Below are 19,733 nucleotides of genomic sequence, written 5' to 3'. Positions count from 1 at the left end.
CTGTGCATACCATTATCAGGCATTAATGATATTTCCTCACTTCTCTTTTTTTTTGGGGAGTAATAATTTCTGCACTTTATTCCAAGCATTTCATATCCTACTCTCCTTATAATATTTTGATAATCTATCATTCAAGCCCTTCAAAATCGTGTTGTTTCCAACACAAACCTTTTTCTAATCTAGCTTCATTCTTACCTTTATTTTCCTTAGTACCATTTCTCCTTCCCTACTATAGCACATTGAGTGTTATGCTATTAGAATCCAAATGCTGCACAGCCTTCTCCTCCTCCTTTTTCTCCTCTGCCTATTTGTCCAGGGAGAGTACTCTAATACATACTTGGATCTCCTGGCAAGAGTGAGCATTGTTGGGCGAAGGTAATTTAGTGCCAAGATGGCAGTCCTCTCAAAGGAATATGGTTTCGTGGTTCTCACTGGTGCCGCCAGTTTCATATTAGTCACTCATCTTGCCATCAATGTAAGCAAGGCCCGGAAGAAGTACAAAGTGGAGTATCCTACCATGTACAGTACTGATCTGGAAAATGGGCACCTTTTCAACTGCATTCAGCGAGCCCACCAGAATACATTGGAAGTGTATCCTTCCTTTTTGTTCTTCCTAGCTGTTGGAGGCATTTACCATCCTCGTGTAGTTTCTGGTTTGGGGATTACGTGGATAATTGGACGTGTCCTTTATGCTTATGGTTATTACACAGGAGAACCAAGCAAGCGGAATCGAGGCCTGGTGGGTTCCATTGCTCTTCTACGACTGATGGGGACAACCGTGTGCTCTGCTTTCCAACATCTGGGTTGGATTAACCAAGGCTTGGGCCATGGGCCTAAGAGTTGTCATTGAAGAAACAAAGGCTTAACTATCTCCTTCTTTTGGATGTTAAACCTTTATCATTTAAGTGTGTTCTTTTTTCTTTTTTTCTAAATACAATAAACCTATTTGGCATTAGCCTCATACCAAAAAAACCAAAACAAAACAAAACAAAAGAATCCAAATGCCATGACTCTATGGGTACTTATGGAAAAAAAAAAAAACCATGAAAGAAAATGGAATGTATCTCTACAATCATATCCATAGCTACCTTACTCATAATCATTAAAAATAGAACCAACCCATGTTTAAAAATCAATATAGATGAATAAATTATATTATTCTGATGCAATAGAATAATATTCTGCCATAAAAATGACAAATATGAAAAAGTATAAAGAAGTATGGAAAGAAACAAAATAATGCAAATCAATTTAATCAGAATAAATAGTCTACACATTGACTCTTGCCATTTTAAAATTTAGAACAAAAACATATTTTTAAGTATGCAGTAAGAAAAAAAGAAGAAAAGATGATTTGTAGAAAAATAGTCATTGATACAATTTTATTAAACATTATTTTGTTTTCAATGCAAATATAAACTTGAGGACAATTATTTTGGGGGGATTGACTCTATTCCATTTGCTCATTTCTATTTGTTGAAACGTTTTAATCTAACAGAAAACTGAATTCATGGACAAAGCTATGTGAAGCTTTCAGGCTATGGCATATGCCTGAAAGGTAAGTAGAACTTCAAGCCCATACCCAATCAGTCAAATACTCTCCCCTTTCATTTTGTTGTTCTTATTATCTCTTTTTTTTAATGAATCAGAAAGCCAAGGCTGAGAGAGGTTAAATAATTTATCCAGGAATGGCCTTATTCTAGCCTTTGTATTTGCAATTTCTATTACCAGACCTTGAATATAGGAATCAATTAAAAACAAAGAAACAAAACAAAACAAAAAACAAAATACCTCACTTGTTTACTGAACTTCAGCACTGGGCTTCAGTATGATATTAGAGTGAGATATGAAACATAAGGGAAATAGATTTGTTTAAAAACAAACAATCCAAACTCCTTTAATGTTGAGAAAATCCTGCCTCAGGAAGGTGGATTTGGGCTGACTGCTTATAATAGGTAAGTTTCTGGATTGTGAGCCAAGAAATCTTGTGTACAAATTCTATCTGTGATTTTTTAAGCCATGTGACCATGAACACATCCCTTCATCATGCTGTGTTGTAAGTAAAGACCCTCCTGATCCAAGAATGGGTATAATCTTTTATAGATTTTTATGTTCTTGGGGGTGGGAAGAACTCTTCAGGAAACTCATGTTCTGAAGAGAAGAAAAGTCATATCATTACTAGATCATCTAGAAAACTGAATATCCATGCTTCCCTCATCTGAGAACTGTTTATGCCTGGTTCTTTTTTGGGTCTGCTTTCCACAGGTCCATTGCTATGTTCCCAGGACTCCTATCCCTCAGGTGTTCCACTTTTTCTCATTAATTGTCATCTGTTGAAACTGTTCCTTCTACCTTTATTCCCTGGGTATATAATATCAAATTTGAGTGGTTCATCCTTCTATTCACTATCAGTTATTATCAATGATAAACTGCAATGTTATTTTTTCTTTGCTCTTTCATCCTTAAACTTGATACAATTTTTAAAAAGCAACACTTTTTTTTGGTGATTTTTAGCATTAATTACCTGCTTCAGCTAGTTCTGAAGATTTTTATTTCAAACACAATTCTTACCATAAGAAGAGTATTACTGGGATTTTACTTTAGAATATGAGGATATCATGATATATACATTCTGAGATGAATGAACAAATGAATGATTTGTGTTTGGGGTATAATAGAAAGGAAAGTAACAGTATCGAAATCCTTTGAGGTTCATAATTACTATTACAGAAGAGGAGGGGGATAAGCCAAAGATGGGAGCAATTGGATAGAAATGGGGAAGAAAAGTAGGATATAATACTGCTGAAAACAAAAGAGGTGAGAGTCTTGAATGGGTATGATCAACAGTGTTACAGGCTACCAAGAAGTTAGTTTGAGAGAGGACTAAGAAAAGACTATTAGATTTAGCTTGAAGCAGGTTATTGATAATCATAGATAGCAGCTCCAGGTTGACAAATGCTTATCTTCACACAAGGAATGAGAGATGAAGAAATGGTGGAATGACTATCTGAGAACTTTAAGAACAACTTGATTGCGGCATCAATGGGACAGTAATTGAAAGGGATAGTGGAATCAAATATGTATTTTCAAGATAGATTGTAATTTATGGGACTGTTTATGTTGCATTTCATTTGTATATACTTGAATTTAGTGCAGTGTCATGTACTGAATCAGTGACTACCAAATGTTGGGGTAATTCTTGGAAAGAGAAGATGATTGTGGGAACAAATTCCATTTGAAGGACAGAGGGGGTAGGATTCAGGGCACAGATGGAAGGATCATTTTCAGAGGAAAGAAGAGTCATCACTTTCTTTGAGAATATGGTAAAAGTGTAATTGCCTACAAAAATAGACATCTATTAAGGAGATAGACAGATGGATATACAGAGAGAGACAGAGAGACAGAGAGAGAGAGACTAGGTAGTTTCTATTATCCATGTATTAAAATGGAAAAAAAATACTATATCAGAAAATTTCAAATGGCAAATAATTATGCTGGGGTCAGGGTGGAGAGAGAAAACAAAGGGAGGGGAATCAATATTTCTTTCTTGTGATTTTCTAGAATCATTTTCATGCCTGATTAGAGGGAAAAGAAAATATATGATCTCAGTTTTAGTAACAAAAGACACTTCTTTGGGAGAACCAGGAAACATCTACTTCAAAGGAACACCTATTAATCATTTTTTTTTGCATATACTGAATAAATATTTTTAGTGTTGATTACAACTCACAAGCTCTACTTGGTATAGACAATGTGCCTTTAGACTAATAACACTACTTTTTCCCCCGGACAAGATGAATTGTGTTTCTTCAATAAAATGATGGCATGAATGCTTTTTATGGATGCTTAGAATTAACTACCTTATATCCTAGTAGCAATAGAACAAATATTCTGTATAAGTATATTAAATATTGTGAAAGGCTGAAAAGACTTGTCCAGGGTTGTTGTTTATATTTTTCAATTATTAGAATTTTGTCATGTCTTTGCAATACATATTTTTGAAGAGCACATGTTATTTTCAACTCTTTTTCACTATAAGGATAAGTTCAATGAAACAGACCAGATAATCACACAGATAGTGTCTGTAAGTAGGCTTCTCTAATCTCTATTTGCACCTCAATTTTCTCACTTTTCCTGAAATCCATTCTTTTCAACCTCCATGGTTGAATTATTTTTCTTGCACTTAAAAAATAAAGTACCTTCTTCAAACTATTGGCTAATTACCTTCAGGTTCATTCCTAGAAAAATATTATGAGATAATTAAAAGTGTGGTTCACAAATATTTTCAAAGTGAAATAATGATCTTTATGATCTAAAATAGATTAAACATAATGAATATTTGACTAATCTTATCTCTAATTTTGACAGAACTATTTAGATTGGTATATTAAAGGAATACTATAGACAACCCAATACCTGGATTTCATTAAGTCATTTGATAAAATCTCTCATCATAACTCAAATTTAAAATTGAAAATACTTGAAAGGGTCAGCTAGGTGGTGCAGTGGATAGAGCACCAGCCCTGGATTCAGGAGTACTTGAATTCAAATCTAACCTCAGACACTTGACACTTACTAGCTGTGTGACCCTGGGCAAGTCACTTAACCCTCATTGCCCTGCCCCCAAAAATGTATATAAAGGAAAATACTTGGAAACCTTAAATTATCCACTTTATCATTTCACTAGGGCTATAACCCTAATTCATTAGACAATACTTAGAAAATTTCAGTGAGGGAATATATGATCTGAGCTGTTCAACAACGAACTAAGCACTCCTTTTTGAGTCTGTAGCATACACATTAAAGAAAGCATCCCACACAGCCCCAAAGGGTTGTGTGATTCAAAGCACTTAAACAAGGTGATCAAGTGATATGTGTACCAAAATTATTTAAATAGGAAATAAATTTGTCTTCCCTTTTCCCTGCTCCACACACACAGTGGGAATCTTCAGTCTTCATCAATGAACTCCACATCCGCAAAACACAGGTATTTAGTGTACTCTGTGTATGTTTGTAACATTAAATATAGCAAAAGTTTGATTAAAATTAAATGGGGCCTTTATGCACTAACCTTCTCCCCAAAATCCTCCTAGAAAAAAAGAAGAAAGTAAAAAAAAAATAAACAAAAACAAGAGAAGTGAATGTCTGAGTCTCTAATACAAGAAAGAGATAACAAGAAAACACAAGAAGGAGAAAGTCAAGATAAAACTTTCAATTGTTGATACTCTCTACTACTCCAGAGTAGTCTCTCATTCTCTGATCTCTGCCATCTGGGTACCTGGGTTGTGTGAATTTGAAGAATTGTCCTGTCTGCTTGACTTTTGTTCCCTTGGTAACAGAAGACTGTTTTAAGAGTTTAAGAGTGCCATCAATAAAAGAAATCCATGCTTCCAGCCATCATAACTATTCCTAAAAGTCTTAGCCCAATTTCATCTTTCTACTGCAGATTCCATTCATAGTCAACAGGAAGTCTCTGTCAGAGTCAAAGGAAGAATAAATAGGAAAGCCTGAGACTTCTCAAAGAGCAAACAGATGTTATCACTTCTCTATCCTATTACATGGCATCATATCCCTTGGGACTGTATACTCCTCCAAAAAAGAAAAAATAATGAGGTTAGAGGTGCAGGAGGGACAATAAATCAACATTTCTACTTGTTCAATATTTGTTATTTATCAATAAATATTTATCAATATTCATTAAATTAGTAATTCCATTAGATAAGAGGTCAGGGTGTTGCAGTAATCAGGTGATAGCATTCATATAGTTTATACTGAATTTTTGTCTTCTCTAGAGCTGAGCATGATGATTAGAATATGGTAAGCAATTAATAAATGCTTGTTGACTTGATTTGTCCCTCTACTAGACTATAAATTCCATAAGTGTAGGCATTATGTTTCAGCTAAACTGCAATTCATGCTGGGACATCAATGAAGGAGGCATATATAAATATAAGTTAGAAGAGTTTACCTGACTAAAGATCTAACTAAGCAGACTTTTGGACAAGACAGGTGGAAGTATAAGCAAATAGCTTAATTCTAACTATGTTGGCCATGTAGACTTACTTAATGCTGTCAGGATGTCATTTGGGTCATGTTCTTCTCATATTGGAATGGGCAAAATATGTGACCTTTGTCCCACCTATTTACTATAGAATGAGATAAATTGTAAAGCAACATTTATGTATGTGCAACCCAGTTAGCCTGGCCTCTCTGTTCCTCATTTTCCTATCTTTATTTCAGGCTAACTCCTATAAATGTAATGCCATCTCCACAACTCTACCCCCCCTCTAAAAATCACATTCTTCTTTCAAGATATAACTCAAAGACTTTTTTGTATGTGAAACCTTTCCTGATTCTCTTCCTCCAATTGCTGGTGGCTTTCTTTACTAACTACCTTGGATTTATCTATTATACACACATATACATATGATAGTAACACATAAATTCACATATATAGATATAAATATCTATTATACAAAAGCACAGAAAAAAATCCCCCTTTTTTGTCTTGCCTGATAAGTAGAAGCTCTTTGAGAAAAGATATTTCTTTATTGTTTGGATTTCCAGGACCTAGTATGATGCTTAGAACCTAGCAGGTAGTTAATAACTGCTTTTTAATTTGCTGTAGAAGTTGACCTGACTCTTACCAATGCCCAACAACCTTTAAATCATACTAGAGTCTTGATTTCCTATTACCCCTATGCACAGAGAAGCCCTGAGACTCCTATCACCCTAACTCACTTGACAGAAAGACCTGATCCCTTTCCTCATATCCTTATACCAATCTCTCTTTCTCCCTTTTCCTTTTCCCCTTCCAGTTGGACAATGACACCTTTCCTCATTCCTCATGCCCTTAGAACCTAGTGTTACCACTAGTATTAACAGCCTTTTCCCTATACCTTTCTTTGAAATAGTAATAGGCAGAGCCTTATTATCTTCCCCTCTCACTCTGTCTTCCTCACATAAGCCTCATGATAAAGCAAAGAAATTACTCAAAAACATCTGATAAAGTATCTATAGATTATGACAAATTTATGACTTCCCCACTAGTCTCCTCCCCTTCTAATTTGAAAAAGGGAGGCATGTTTCATTATCTATACTTTGGTACTTTCATTCCCTTCACCTTACGTATGAGGATATTATTTCTCAAGGAAGGAAAGTGACATGCCCAAGGTCATACCAAGACCCTCTGACTCCAAGTTCAGTGCTATTTTTATTACAACATGATACTTCTGACATTCTTTTTTAAGTATTTCTACATACTTATGTTGGCTGCAGGGAAAGAACAAAAAGAAATGATAATGAATAAGTAATTTGGATGCAATCCATCTGGCTCTTAGAAAAATACTTTATAATACCCTGAAGTCCTATAGAAGGTACACACTGAATGATGCAGGAAGCTTAGAATCTAGCTGCCAGAAATGTAGTTGTTCCTGTGGTTGTGAGTTTCAGATTTCTTTTTCTCAGCACAACTATAGGACAATGGATTTTAAAAGTGGAAAAGATTTTTGGATTCTTTCCCAGAGATGGAACAAAAGAAAGAACAAGATTCAAAGTAACAATAAGAGAAGGAGTTCGAAGTGACAGTTTATACAAGAGAGAACTCATGTTTAGGAGTAAAGTTAAAGGTAAACACCATTTTAGTTCCAGCCCCATGAGTTGTGCACCTCATGGATCAATGATGGACACCAGTCATGGTTGGCTGCAATAAAAAGGATTCTACTAAAAAGTCCTTCTATTTCCCAAACCTTTGAGTTAAAAGAAATGACCACAAGAGGTATTTTCTACTGTCTAAGCTCATCTTCTATAGAGTCTTCACAGACATATTCTTATATACCCCTTTCCCCAAGTCTTGCATGTGAATCAAGTATCCATGGATGGGCATACATTTACTAGCCACTCAGAAGATTCATAGGTCAGCACAAAGATATTTAACATAATAGGATGGTAACAAAAGCAACAACATATTTTTTCCTCATAAACCTAGACCTCAGTTTCTGGAAATATATTTACCCTAAGTATAAAGCAAACACATAGAACATACATATGTGTGGAACCCAGGTATTAAGAAAACACATGAGGAGGGCTCATTCATGACTTTGATTCTACAGAGTTGCTAATAGCTTCGGGTGTTCTTATCATGTATTTACCACAGACGGTTTTGCAATATTTTGAGAATCGCCTAATCTTTAGTAATTTATTCACTAGGGATACTGTAGCTAAAAATCTTCTCTCACACAGAGAAAGGCTAGGGCTGTTAGATAGCTCTTCTGTCTTTGTTAGACAGATCACCAATAAATACTAGGGAGAGGGGGGATTGTATCATTTCTTCAGGGAAGGATTATCGTTGTTCCTACTAGTATTTAACTTCTCACTGAACCTCAGTTAACAGTATTTAGTGGAAACATAATAATTTGGGGAGGATTGCTCCTCTTCTTCTTAAGTCAGTTTTCCTAATCCATAGCTACAAAATACTTTCAAATACCAATGTCAGCCAATGGCTATGAAGCTCTTTTCCTGTTTCGGCCTTTTCACAAGTTCCAGATGTTTAAACTAACATTGCATATCTTCTTTGAATTCCCTCTCTTCTTCTGGACCTTTCAGTTCAATTACAATCAGGTTTATGATGAGAAACTAATTTAAAGGCCTAGTCCTTGTTATGTTCCCCTTGCTGAGACAAATTATACTCAGGATAATATTTCCAGAAATAGAAAAATCTTGACTGAATCTGTGGTGAGGAAACTAGTTTTAACCCTCAACATTAGTGTCTTCTGTTCTATGTAAAATATATGTATGGGGGCAGAGCCAAGATGGCGGAGGAGAGGCTATGACTCCCACAAGCTCCAGATAAACCTGTCCATTCAGGCTCAAATAATGTGGTAAAAAAATCAAAACCCAGAACAGTCTAATGCACATAAGAACAGAGTGAGACTATTTCTCTGCAAAAGAGGGCAATTCTGATCACCTACTGATCAGGCTGAACAGCTCAGCACACAGTCCAGACCCAGCCAGGGACACTTCTTCCAGTGCATGTCAGAGTCTTCAGCATCAGCAGCTTCTGAGGCTCTGATCACAGACTGGTGAGGGGGTTTGGTGGTAGGCCAGGGTGAAGTGGAGGCAGTATCTACTGGAGTTGGGGCAAAGCACCCTGGGTCTGAACCAGTGGACTGAATTGACTGGTGGTGGCCCAGTGGGAGAGGGGCAAAAGCACACCAAGCTTCTGATCATAGAGAATCAGAGTTCAATCAGACTTCTGTCTCCGGGTCAAAGAGAAAAGGGCTGTGATTACTCACAAGCCAGGCAGGCTGAGAAGAAGCCTAATCACCCCCTAGGCGAAGCTGTAGCACAAACTATGTGTCCTGGAAGCAGTACTACACTTTAAGAAGAAGTAAAAAGCCAAGAAATAGTAAGCCAGGATGAGGAGGCAGAGAAAGAAGAAGACCATAGAAAACTTCTTTGGAGGAAAGGTAGACCACAATACATCCTCAGAAGAAGAAGATAATAACAGGGTCAGAGCTCCAACATCCAAAGCTTCCAAGAAAAACATGAATTGGTCTCAGGCCATGGAAGCTCTCAAAAGATACTTTGAAGAGAAAGTAGGAGAGATACAATGAAGATGTAGAGAAAGAGAGGAAGGAATGGAAAGAGAAATGAAAGCAATGCAGGAGAGTCATGAGAAAAAAGTCAAAAGTTTGAAAAGCCAAGTGGAAAAGGAGATACAAAAGTGCTCTGAAGAAACTTATTGCCTAAGAATTAGGATTGAACAAATGGAAGCTAGTGACCTTATGAGAAACCAAGAAACAGTAAAGCATATCCAATTGAATGAAAAAATAGAGGGCAATGTGAAATATCTCCTTGGAAAAACAGCTGACCTGGAAAATAAATCTAGGAGAGATAATTTGAAAATCATTGAACTATCTGAAAACCATGACCAAAACAAGAGCTTAGACACCATCCTCCAAGAGATTGTGAGGGAAAATTGCCCTGATATTCTAGAAGCAGAAGCTAAAATAGAAATTGAAAGAATCCACCAATCACCTCCTGAAAGAGATCCCAAAAGGAAAACCTCCAGGAATATTATAGCCAAATTCCAGAACTCCCAGGTCAAGGAGAAAATATTGCAAGCAGCTAGACAAAAGGAATTTAAATACTGTGGAGCTCCAATAAGGATAAAGCAAGATCTAGCAGCTTCTACATTAAAGGACCGGGGGGCATGGAATATGATATTCCAGAGGGCAAGAGAACTGGGACTACAGCCAAAAATCATGTACCCAGCAAAACTAAGCATCATCTTTCAGAGGAAAACATGGAATTTCAATGAGAAAGAAGACTTTCAGGCATTTGTTATGAAAAGAACTGAACTGAATAGAAAATTTGACTTTCAAATACAAGACTCTGGAGAAGCATAAAAAGATAAACAGGAAAAAGACTTCATGAGGGATATTAAAAGATCAAACTGTTCACATTCCTACATGGGAAGATAATACTTCAAACTCATAAGAACTATCTCAGTATGGAATTAACAGAGGACACAGGTCTGAACTCAATATGATGGAATGATATCTGTAAAGCATTTATGTTTTGTTCTTTGTGGGGTGCCTTATGTCTGGGGCTGGATTTGGGCTTGGGGACTCCTGGTTCCAGGGCCGGTGCTCTGTCCACTGTGACACCTAACTGCCCCTGGAAACACATTTTTAAAAAAAATGGTTTTTCCTCTTTGACAATTCCTCAATCTGAAGTTTTGGGGGGGTTTTGGCTGTTTTCTCTCACAATCTAGCTAATGTGGGAATGTTTTCCATGAGTATGCATGTATAACTTATTTTGAAATGCTTGAGTTCTAGTGGGTGGGGGGTGAGAATGGAGGAAAGAGAAGTTGGAACACAAATTTTTAAAAAATTTATGTTAAAATTTGTTTTTACATATATTTTGGAAAATAAAATTCTATTCAATAAACTGAAAAAAAATATATGTATGGGCTTCATTAGAGAAGACTAGAAAAGTTAGAAATTTATCCCAGGCTTGCCTCTCCCCACTCCCTCCAACAAATCTCATACTGTTTTTTTGCACATATTCTTCCAAGAACCAATTAGAGTCCCTAAACATACAACGTATAATATTTTAATATTGTCATTAATAATCTGATAAACATCAGAAATTAGCATAAATTTAATTGCAGATAATTATTTCAACTGTATTTCACATTATAATGTCATATTGTAGTGCATGAGCACTGACACTAAAGATATGACTTAATGCATAGTCAAAAGTATCTAAGTTGAGGATAGACATTTAGACCAAAACTCAGCTCTCAGGTATAGCCATACTTTGTGTGTATATGCACACACACATATATTCTTTAGCAGGTCTAAATAAAATGTTTTCTCTCTACCTCTAATATTCAGCAACTTTCTTAAAGTTTAGTGTTACTGTCACCTCCTTATTGAAACATGACTTGAACTCCATCCCATCACACAAATGCCCCATTTCCTAGGGTGCTCTCCCCAAATTACTATGTATCATACTTATTTGTAACTATATATTATCCTTCTAATAGATTATACTGTATCTTTAGAAATGGAGATGATTTTATTTTTCTTATCATTCCCATGAAAATTCATGTATGTGTAGATGGATAGATAGAGATAGATATACATTTAGCATATCTATCTATCTTTCTGTCATCTATCTAGAATATATACACACGTGTGTGTGTGTGTGTGTGTGTGTGTGTGTGTGTGTGTGTATGTATCAGGTAGGTGGTAAAATGGATAAAGTACCAGGCCTGGAGTCAGAAAAAAAATTATCTTCATGAGTTCAAATCTGGCCTCAGACACTTACTAGTTGTGTGATCCTGGGCAAGTCACTTAACCCTGTTTGCCTCAGTTCCTTGTTTATAAAATAAGCTGGAGAAGGAAATGGAAAACCACTCCAGTATCTTTGCCAATAAAATCCCAAATGGGGTCATGAAGAGTTAGACACTAGTAAAACAACAACAATATATACAGTAGCTCTATTAATTTATATACGGTCTCAATATCCATATATAACCATATGAATATAAAAACATATAGGTATTCATCTATCTAAATAAGCATATCTATATAGATATTATGGAAATATAGGTATGTGGCCATAGATATAGACATAATTCTCTCTATATATCTAAAGATATCGATATAGAAATAGGTATATACTTAGACATGACCATGGACATGGATCTTGGGCATGGATATGGACATAGAAATAGAGAAATACAAAAATATAAAAGGGCATAAGTCAAAGAATAAGGTCACAAGGCAAAAATGTATAGCTAAAGTATAGATAGCTAGATAATGTTTAATTCCCATTATTGCTCTGAGATAATAATCTATTCAACAAATATTTAAGCACCTGTGAATTAGAATTCACTGTACTACTTGGAGATAACAAAGAAAACACAATCATCTTTGCCTTTAATGGATAAATACTCAGACACATACATACACACATATATATGTATGTATACATACACATATGTATGTGTGTATGTACACATGCATACATCATACATAATACTGGAATGATAAAACATGATCACAAAAAGGTATGATGCAGGATAACTTGAGAGAAAAGCCTTAGGAAATGTGGAGGATAGGGTGCAGTTTCAAGTAAGGTTTCAATGAGGAGGTCAAAATTAAGCTAAGCTTTTAAAGAAAATAATGCTTGTTGGCAGTAGATATGGGAAAGGGGAAGGGAATAAGCATTTATGTAGTGCCTACTGTGTGCCAAACATTGGGCTAAGCACTTTAAAATATCTCATTTTATCATCACAACAATCCATTTAGGTAGCTTCCATTATAATGCACATTTTACAGATTAGCAAACTGATGATTAGAGTTAATTGATTTACATGGGGTTACAAAGCTAATAAGTGTTTGAGCTTGGATTTGAATTCAGATCTTCCTGATTCCATGCCTAGCACTTAATCTACTCTATGAACTAACTGCCTCACAAGAGGAAGAGAAACACTTTAGGCCTTTCCAAATGCAATGAGGTTGTACGTAAAATGCCATGTGAGAGAAATAACTAGTAATGCAATTTGATTAGAATGGAGAATGATTAAAGAGGAGAAATAAAACTTAAGCCAGCCCATGCTCCAAAAGAGAGTATTGCTCTTAATATCTTCGGTGCTAATTTTCATGCCTGGTATGTAAGAAGGTATTTAAAAAGTGTTTGTTGGATTTTTTTCTTTGAGGCTTGTTTTACTTTGTTTATAAGAGTAGTGCCTCTTTTCTCTTCCTGTGTTACATCTTAGAGATGGAAGGAAACTTAGAGGCCTTCTAGCCCAACCTTTAGCCCAATTCATACCTTTCTTCTCTCTTTCCCATATCAATTAGAAGCATCAATTACTATTAACCTGAAATTAATTTATAAATATCAAAACAGATGAACAGTTAATACCCAATATAACCAATTCAAATCTCTATTCAAGGAAAGGCAGAGAATATATTTAATAATGCCAAGGAGTGGATCTAATGCCAATTTTAAGATGGAAATACTGACAGAGAAATTTACTTTTAATTAAACTACTCAGGAGCTTTAAGATGAAAAACAAAACAAAGTTTCAAATAAACACAGAAGTTCACACACCTATATTTTAACAAGTGGAGAAAAAAAAAAGACTTTCCACCTATTTAGTGGTTATTTAAGCCATACAATTATACCCAATCACACTTAATTTTCTTTGTAAATCATGCTATTTTATGTATTTGATTAAGAATTGTTTATTGAATGGCTATTCTGGAAACGGTGTTACTCTTGGAAACAACAAAAAGGTACAAGGGATAGATCTTTTTCCTAAATAATCTTCTAATCTTGATGAGGAGAAAGAATTAAAACATGTGAAACTTCAGTTTTGAACTGAAGACAGGGAACTGAATTTGTCTACAATACCAATTGAAAGAAGGAAAATTTCTTTGAGGGCTGAACTTACCAGTAAAGGCTTCACTGAGGAAATAAGGAGTAATAGGTTGTTGAAAAATAACTGATAGGATCTTTGGAAGAAAATAATTATTGAATGATGAGAAAAAATCTGGACATTGTCTGATGTATAGTATAAATTTGGGGAAAATAGATTGCAAAGATTTCAGAAAAAGAGTTGCTAGGAATCAGTAGCCTAAGATTCTACATAAAAAGTTGGTTTAAGAATTAAAATCAGAAAATAATAGCCTGTAGGGAACACTGTAGCCTTTGAATGAAAGAACTATTCAATAGTCAGAACAAAGTTCTGTCAAACAAGTACTCATTCTCACCAGTTGGATGAATTGTTCTGCTTCAGTAGAAGCTAGGCACCAAGACAGCTAAATCCCCAGTCACTTTATTTCTCCTCCCTTTTGTGTGGGGTATTGCCCTTTTTCACTACTTTAAGGTTTGTATGTAGATCAACCAATCTGATCTTGACTCTCATCTCCATCCTAATTCTCCTCATTCCCTTCATTATTACATTATTATGTGTCTCACTGAATCACTTAGGAAAAACATAGTAAAAAACTTTAATCAAATTGTTTCCATTTTGAGTAATCATCCTCCAATCAGGCAATAACTCCAATTGGAAGCCAACCTAACATGGGCCCTGACTACACATCCAAGATGTTTCCATAGATTGCTAGAAAAATTGATTCAGGGTTTTTGTTCTTGCCACAAAAATGAAACAAACCACACCAAACAAATGAGCAGAAAATGCTGAAAGTTAAGTTTCCATTTTCATGAAATAACTGACTCAGATCACTTTTTTTAGATGTGTGTGTGTGTATATATATATATATATATATATATATATATATATATATATATATATGTATGTATGTATATATGTATATATATGTATATGCACACACATATATATCCATAATAACATTAATCCTATTTCTGGATTAATCCTGTTATAAGAGAAAAAGTCAGAGCAGTAATGCAAAACCTCAAAATAGAAAAAAAAAAAACAACAGCTCCCAAAACAAAAGAAATATTATGGTTCAATCAGCATCGATACTCCACAGTTCTTTTTTTTTTTTTTTTTCTTGGATTTGGAGATCCTATTCTATCATGAGTGCCCTGGAACTCTTCTGTACCATTGCATTGGTGAGAAGAATATAGTCCATCACAGTAGGTCAACACTCAATGTTGATGATACTGTGTACAATGTTCTTCTGGTTCTGCTCATCTCACTCATCATCAGCTCACGCAAGACCCTCCAGGTTTCTCTGAACTCCTCCTGCTCATCATTTCTTACAGCACAATAGTATTCCATTGCATTCATATACCACAACTTGTCCAGCCATTCCCCAATTGATGGGGACCCCCTCAACTTCCAATTCCTTGCTACCACGTAAAGAGCAGCTATAAATATTTTTGTACATGTGGGTCCCTTTCCCCCTTCCATGATTTCTTTGGAAAAAGACCTAAAAGTGGAATTGCTGGGTCAAAGGGTATGCACAGCTTTATCACCCTTTGGGCATAATTCCAAATTGCTCTCCAGAATGGTTGGATCAGTTCACAGCTCCACCAACAATAAATTAGTGTTCCAATTTTCCCACAGCTTCTCCAACATTTATTATCTTCTTTTTTTGTCATTTTAGTTAATCTGATAGGTGTCAGGTGGTACCTCAGAGTTGTTTTAATTTACATCTCTCTAATCATTAGAGATTTAGAGCATTTTTTCATATGGGAATAGATAGCTTTGGTTTCTTCATCAGAAAACTGCCTGTTCATATCCTTTGACCGTTTCTCAATTGGGGAATGACTTGGATTCTTATAAATTTGATTTAGTTCCCTATATATTTTAGAGATGAGGCCTTTATCAGAAGTACTGGCCTCAAAAATTGTTTCCCAGCTTTCTGCCTCCCTTCTAATTTTGGATGCATTGCTTCGGTTTGTCCAGAAATTTTTTAATTTAATATAATCAAAATCATCCATTTTGCATTTTATAATATACTCTATCTCTTGTTTGGTCAAAAACTGTTTTCCTTTCCAAAGATCTGATAGGTACACTATTCCTTTCTCTCCTAATTTACCTATGGTATCACCTCTTATGTCTAAATCGTGTATCCATTTTGACCTTATTTTAGTATAAGGTGTCAGATGTTGGTCTATGCCTGATTTCTGCCATACTATCTTCCAGTTTTCCCAGCAGTTTTTGTCAAATACTGAGTTCCTATCCCAGAAGCTGGAGTCTTTGGGTTTATCAAACACTACATTACTAGTGTCATTTACTACTGCATTTCCTGAGCCTAGCCTATTCCATTGATCTACCACTCTATTTTTTAGCCAGTACCAGATAGTTTTGATGACTGCCACTTTATAGTAAAGCTCCAGGTTTGGTACCGCTATCACACCTTCCTGTGAATTTTTTTTCATTATTTCCCTGGATATTCTTGATTTTTTGTTTCTCCAGATGAATCTTGTTATTATTTTTTCTAGCTGTATAAAATAATTTTTAGGTAGTCTGATTGGTATGGCACTGAATAAGTAAATTAATTTAGGCAGTATTGTCATTTTTACTATATTAGCTCTGCCTATCCATGAGCAATTGATATCTTTCCAATTATTTAGATCTGATTTGATTTGTGTGAAGAGTGTTTGGTAGTTGTGTTCATAGAGTTCCTGGGTTTGTCTTGGCAAGTAGACTCCCAAGTATTTTATATTATCTACCGTTACTTTAAATGGAATTTCTCTTTCTATCTCTTGCTGCTGGACTTTGTTGGTCATGTATAGAAATGCTGATAATTTATGTGGATTTATTTTATATCCTGCTACTTTGCTAAAGTTGTTAATTTTTTCAAGTAATTTTTGAGTTGATTCTCTAGGATTCTTTAAGTATACCATCATATCATCTGCAAAGAGTGATAGTTTTGTTTCCTCCTTGCCTATTCTAATTCCTTTAATTCCTTTCTCTTCTCTGATTGCTAAAGCTAACATTTCTAGAACAATATTAAATAATAGGGGTGATAATGGACATCCCTGTTTCACCCCTGATCTTATTGGGAAGGCCTCTAATTATCTGCATTGCATATAATACTTGCTGATGGCTTTAGGTAGATACTGTTTATTATTCTAAGGAAAGCTCCACCTATTCTTAAACTCTCTAGTGTTTTTATTAGGAATGGGTGTTGTACTTTGTCAAAAGCTTTCTCTGCATCTATTGAGATACATATGATTTTGGTTGGTTTTTTATTGATATGGTTGATTATGTTAATAGTTTTCCTAATGTTGAACCAGCCCTGCATTCCTGGTATAAATCCCACCTGGTCATAGTGTATTATCCTGGTGATCACTTGCTGTAATCTCCTTGCTAATATCTTATTTAAGATTTTAGCATCAATATTCATTAGCGAAATTGGTCTATAATTTTCTTTCTCTGTTTTTGCTTTGCCTGGTTTTGGTATCACCACCATATTTGTGTCATAAAACGAATTTGGTAGAACTCCTTCTTCACCTATTTTTCCAAATAATTTGTATAATATTGGAATTAATTGTTCTTTAAATGTTTGGTAAAATTCACCCGTAAACCCATCTGGCCCTGGGGATTTTTTCTTAGGGAGTTCATTAATGGCTTGTTCAATTTCTTTTTCTAATATGGGTTTATTTAAGGATTTTATTTCTTCTTCAGTTAACCTGGGCAGTTTGTATTTTTGGAAATATTCATCCATTTCATTTAGATTGTCAAATTTATTGGCATACAGTTGGGCAAAATAATTCCTAATTATTGATTTAATTTCCACTTCATTGGTGGTAACATCACCCTTTTCATTTTCGATACTGGTAATTTGGTTTTCTTCTTTCTTTTTTTTTAATCAAATTAACCAATATTTTATCTATTTTATTGTTTTTTTCATTAAACCAGCTCTTAATTTTATTGATTAATTCTATAGTTTTTTTGCTTTCAATCTTATTAATTTCTCCTTTAATTTTCAGGATCTCTAATTTAGTGTCTAATTGGGGATTTCTAATTTGTTCTTTTTCTAGCTTTTTAAGTTGCATGCCCAATTCATTAATCTCCTCTTTCTCTTTTTTATTCATGTAAGCATTTAGAGCTATAAATTTTCCCCTAAGCACTGCTTTGGCTGCATCCCATAGATTTTGGTATGTTGTCTCATTATTGTCATTCTCTTGGATAAAGTTATTGATTGTTTCTATGATTTCTTGTTTGGCCCATTCATTCTTTAGAATGAAATTATTTAGTTTCCAATTGATTTTCATTCTACGTTTCCCTGGCTCTTTCTTACATGTAATTTTTATTGCATCATGATCTGAGAAGGATGCATTTACTATTTCTGCCTTTCTACATTTGACTATGATGTTTTTGTGCCCTAATACATGGTCAATTTTTGAAAATGTGCCATGTACTGCTGAGAAAAAGGTATATTCCTTTCTATCCCCATTCAATTTTCTCCAGACATCTATCATGTCTAACTTTTCTAGTAATCTATTCACCTCTTTCACTTCTTTCTTATTTATTTTTTGGCTAGATTTATCTAATTCTGAGAGGGGGAGATTCAGATCCCCCACTAGTATAGTATTACTGTCTAATTCCTCTTGTAACTCATTTAACTTCTCCTCTAAGGACTTGGATGCTATACCACTTGGCGCATACATATTTAATATTGATATTACTTCATTAAGATGTAATTTCCTTCCTTATCTCTTTTAATGAGATCTATTTTTGCCTGCACTTTGTCTGAGATAAGGATTGCTACCCCTGCCTTTTTTACTTTAGCTGAGGCATAATATATTCTGTTCCAGCCTTTTACCTTTACTCTGTGTGTATCTCTCTGCTTCAAATGTGTTTCTTGTAAACATCATATTGTAGGGTTCTGGTTTTTAATCCACTCTGCAATTCACTTCCGTTTTATAGCAGAGTTCATCCCATTCACATTCACAGTTATTATTAATGACTGTCTATTCCCCTCCATTCTATTTACCCCCTTTGTACTTTTCCCCCCTTCTTTCACCCTATTCCTCCTCACCGATGTTTTACTTCTTACCCCTGCCTCCCCCGATCTGCCCTCCCTTTTTATCACCCCCCCTCTCTTTTCTTTACCCTTTTCTCCTTTGCTTTTGTCCTCCCTTCTATCAGTCCCCCCTTTCCCTTCCCCTTTCGTTTCCCTAAAGAATGAGTTAAGTTTCTTTATCCCAATGAACGTATATGTTATTCCCTCTTTGAGTCAAATCTAATGAGAATAGGGTTGAAACCATGTTCCCCCCTCCTTTCTTTCCCTCTATTGTAATAGGTTTTTTTCCACCTCTTCATATGATATAATTCATCCCCTTCCACCTCCCTTTTCCTCTCCTCCCCATAGACTCCATTTTACCCCCTTAATTCTTTTGTATCATCACATCAAAAACAATTTATATTTATACCCTCTATATAAAGTCCTTCTCTCTGCCCAAATACATTTACAGTTCTTAAGAGTTATGAGTATTATCTTCCTGTGTAGGGATATAAACAGTTTAACCTAATAGGGTAACTTTTTTTTTCCCCTCTGTTTACCTTTTTAAACTTCTCTTGAGTCTTGTATGTTGAGATCAAATTTTCTATTCAGTTCTGGACTTTTCACCAGGAAAGATTGAAAGTCCCCAATGTCATTAAATGTCCATCTTTTCCCCTGAAAGAAAATGCACATTTTTGCTGGGTAATAGATTCTCGGCTGCAATCCAAGCTCCTTTGCCTTCCGGAATATCATATTCCAAGCCTTGCG

The 19,733-nt window shown here is 35.1% G+C and overlaps 1 protein-coding gene across 1 annotated transcript; it reads left to right on the top strand.

The window, feature by feature from the left end:
• The first annotated feature begins 353 nt into the window (after positions 1–353).
• Positions 354–966, top strand: LOC122735270 (microsomal glutathione S-transferase 3-like). Its single transcript, XM_043976653.1, has one exon. The coding sequence runs from the start codon at positions 392–394 to the stop codon at positions 848–850; it is 459 nt and encodes a 152-aa protein (XP_043832588.1). The 5' UTR covers positions 354–391; the 3' UTR covers positions 851–966.
• The last annotated feature ends 18,767 nt before the right edge of the window (positions 967–19,733 follow it).

Source organism: Dromiciops gliroides, chromosome 1 (assembly GCF_019393635.1).
Source record: "Dromiciops gliroides isolate mDroGli1 chromosome 1, mDroGli1.pri, whole genome shotgun sequence".
Lineage (NCBI taxonomy): Eukaryota > Metazoa > Chordata > Mammalia > Microbiotheria > Microbiotheriidae > Dromiciops > Dromiciops gliroides.
This window is presented reverse-complemented; position numbering and strand designations above follow the sequence as displayed.

Excerpts from the sequence above, each read along its gene's own strand:
- LOC122735270 (XM_043976653.1), top strand. The coding sequence starts at position 392 with ATGGCAGTCCTCTCAAAGGAATATGGTTTCGTGGTTCTCACTGGTGCC.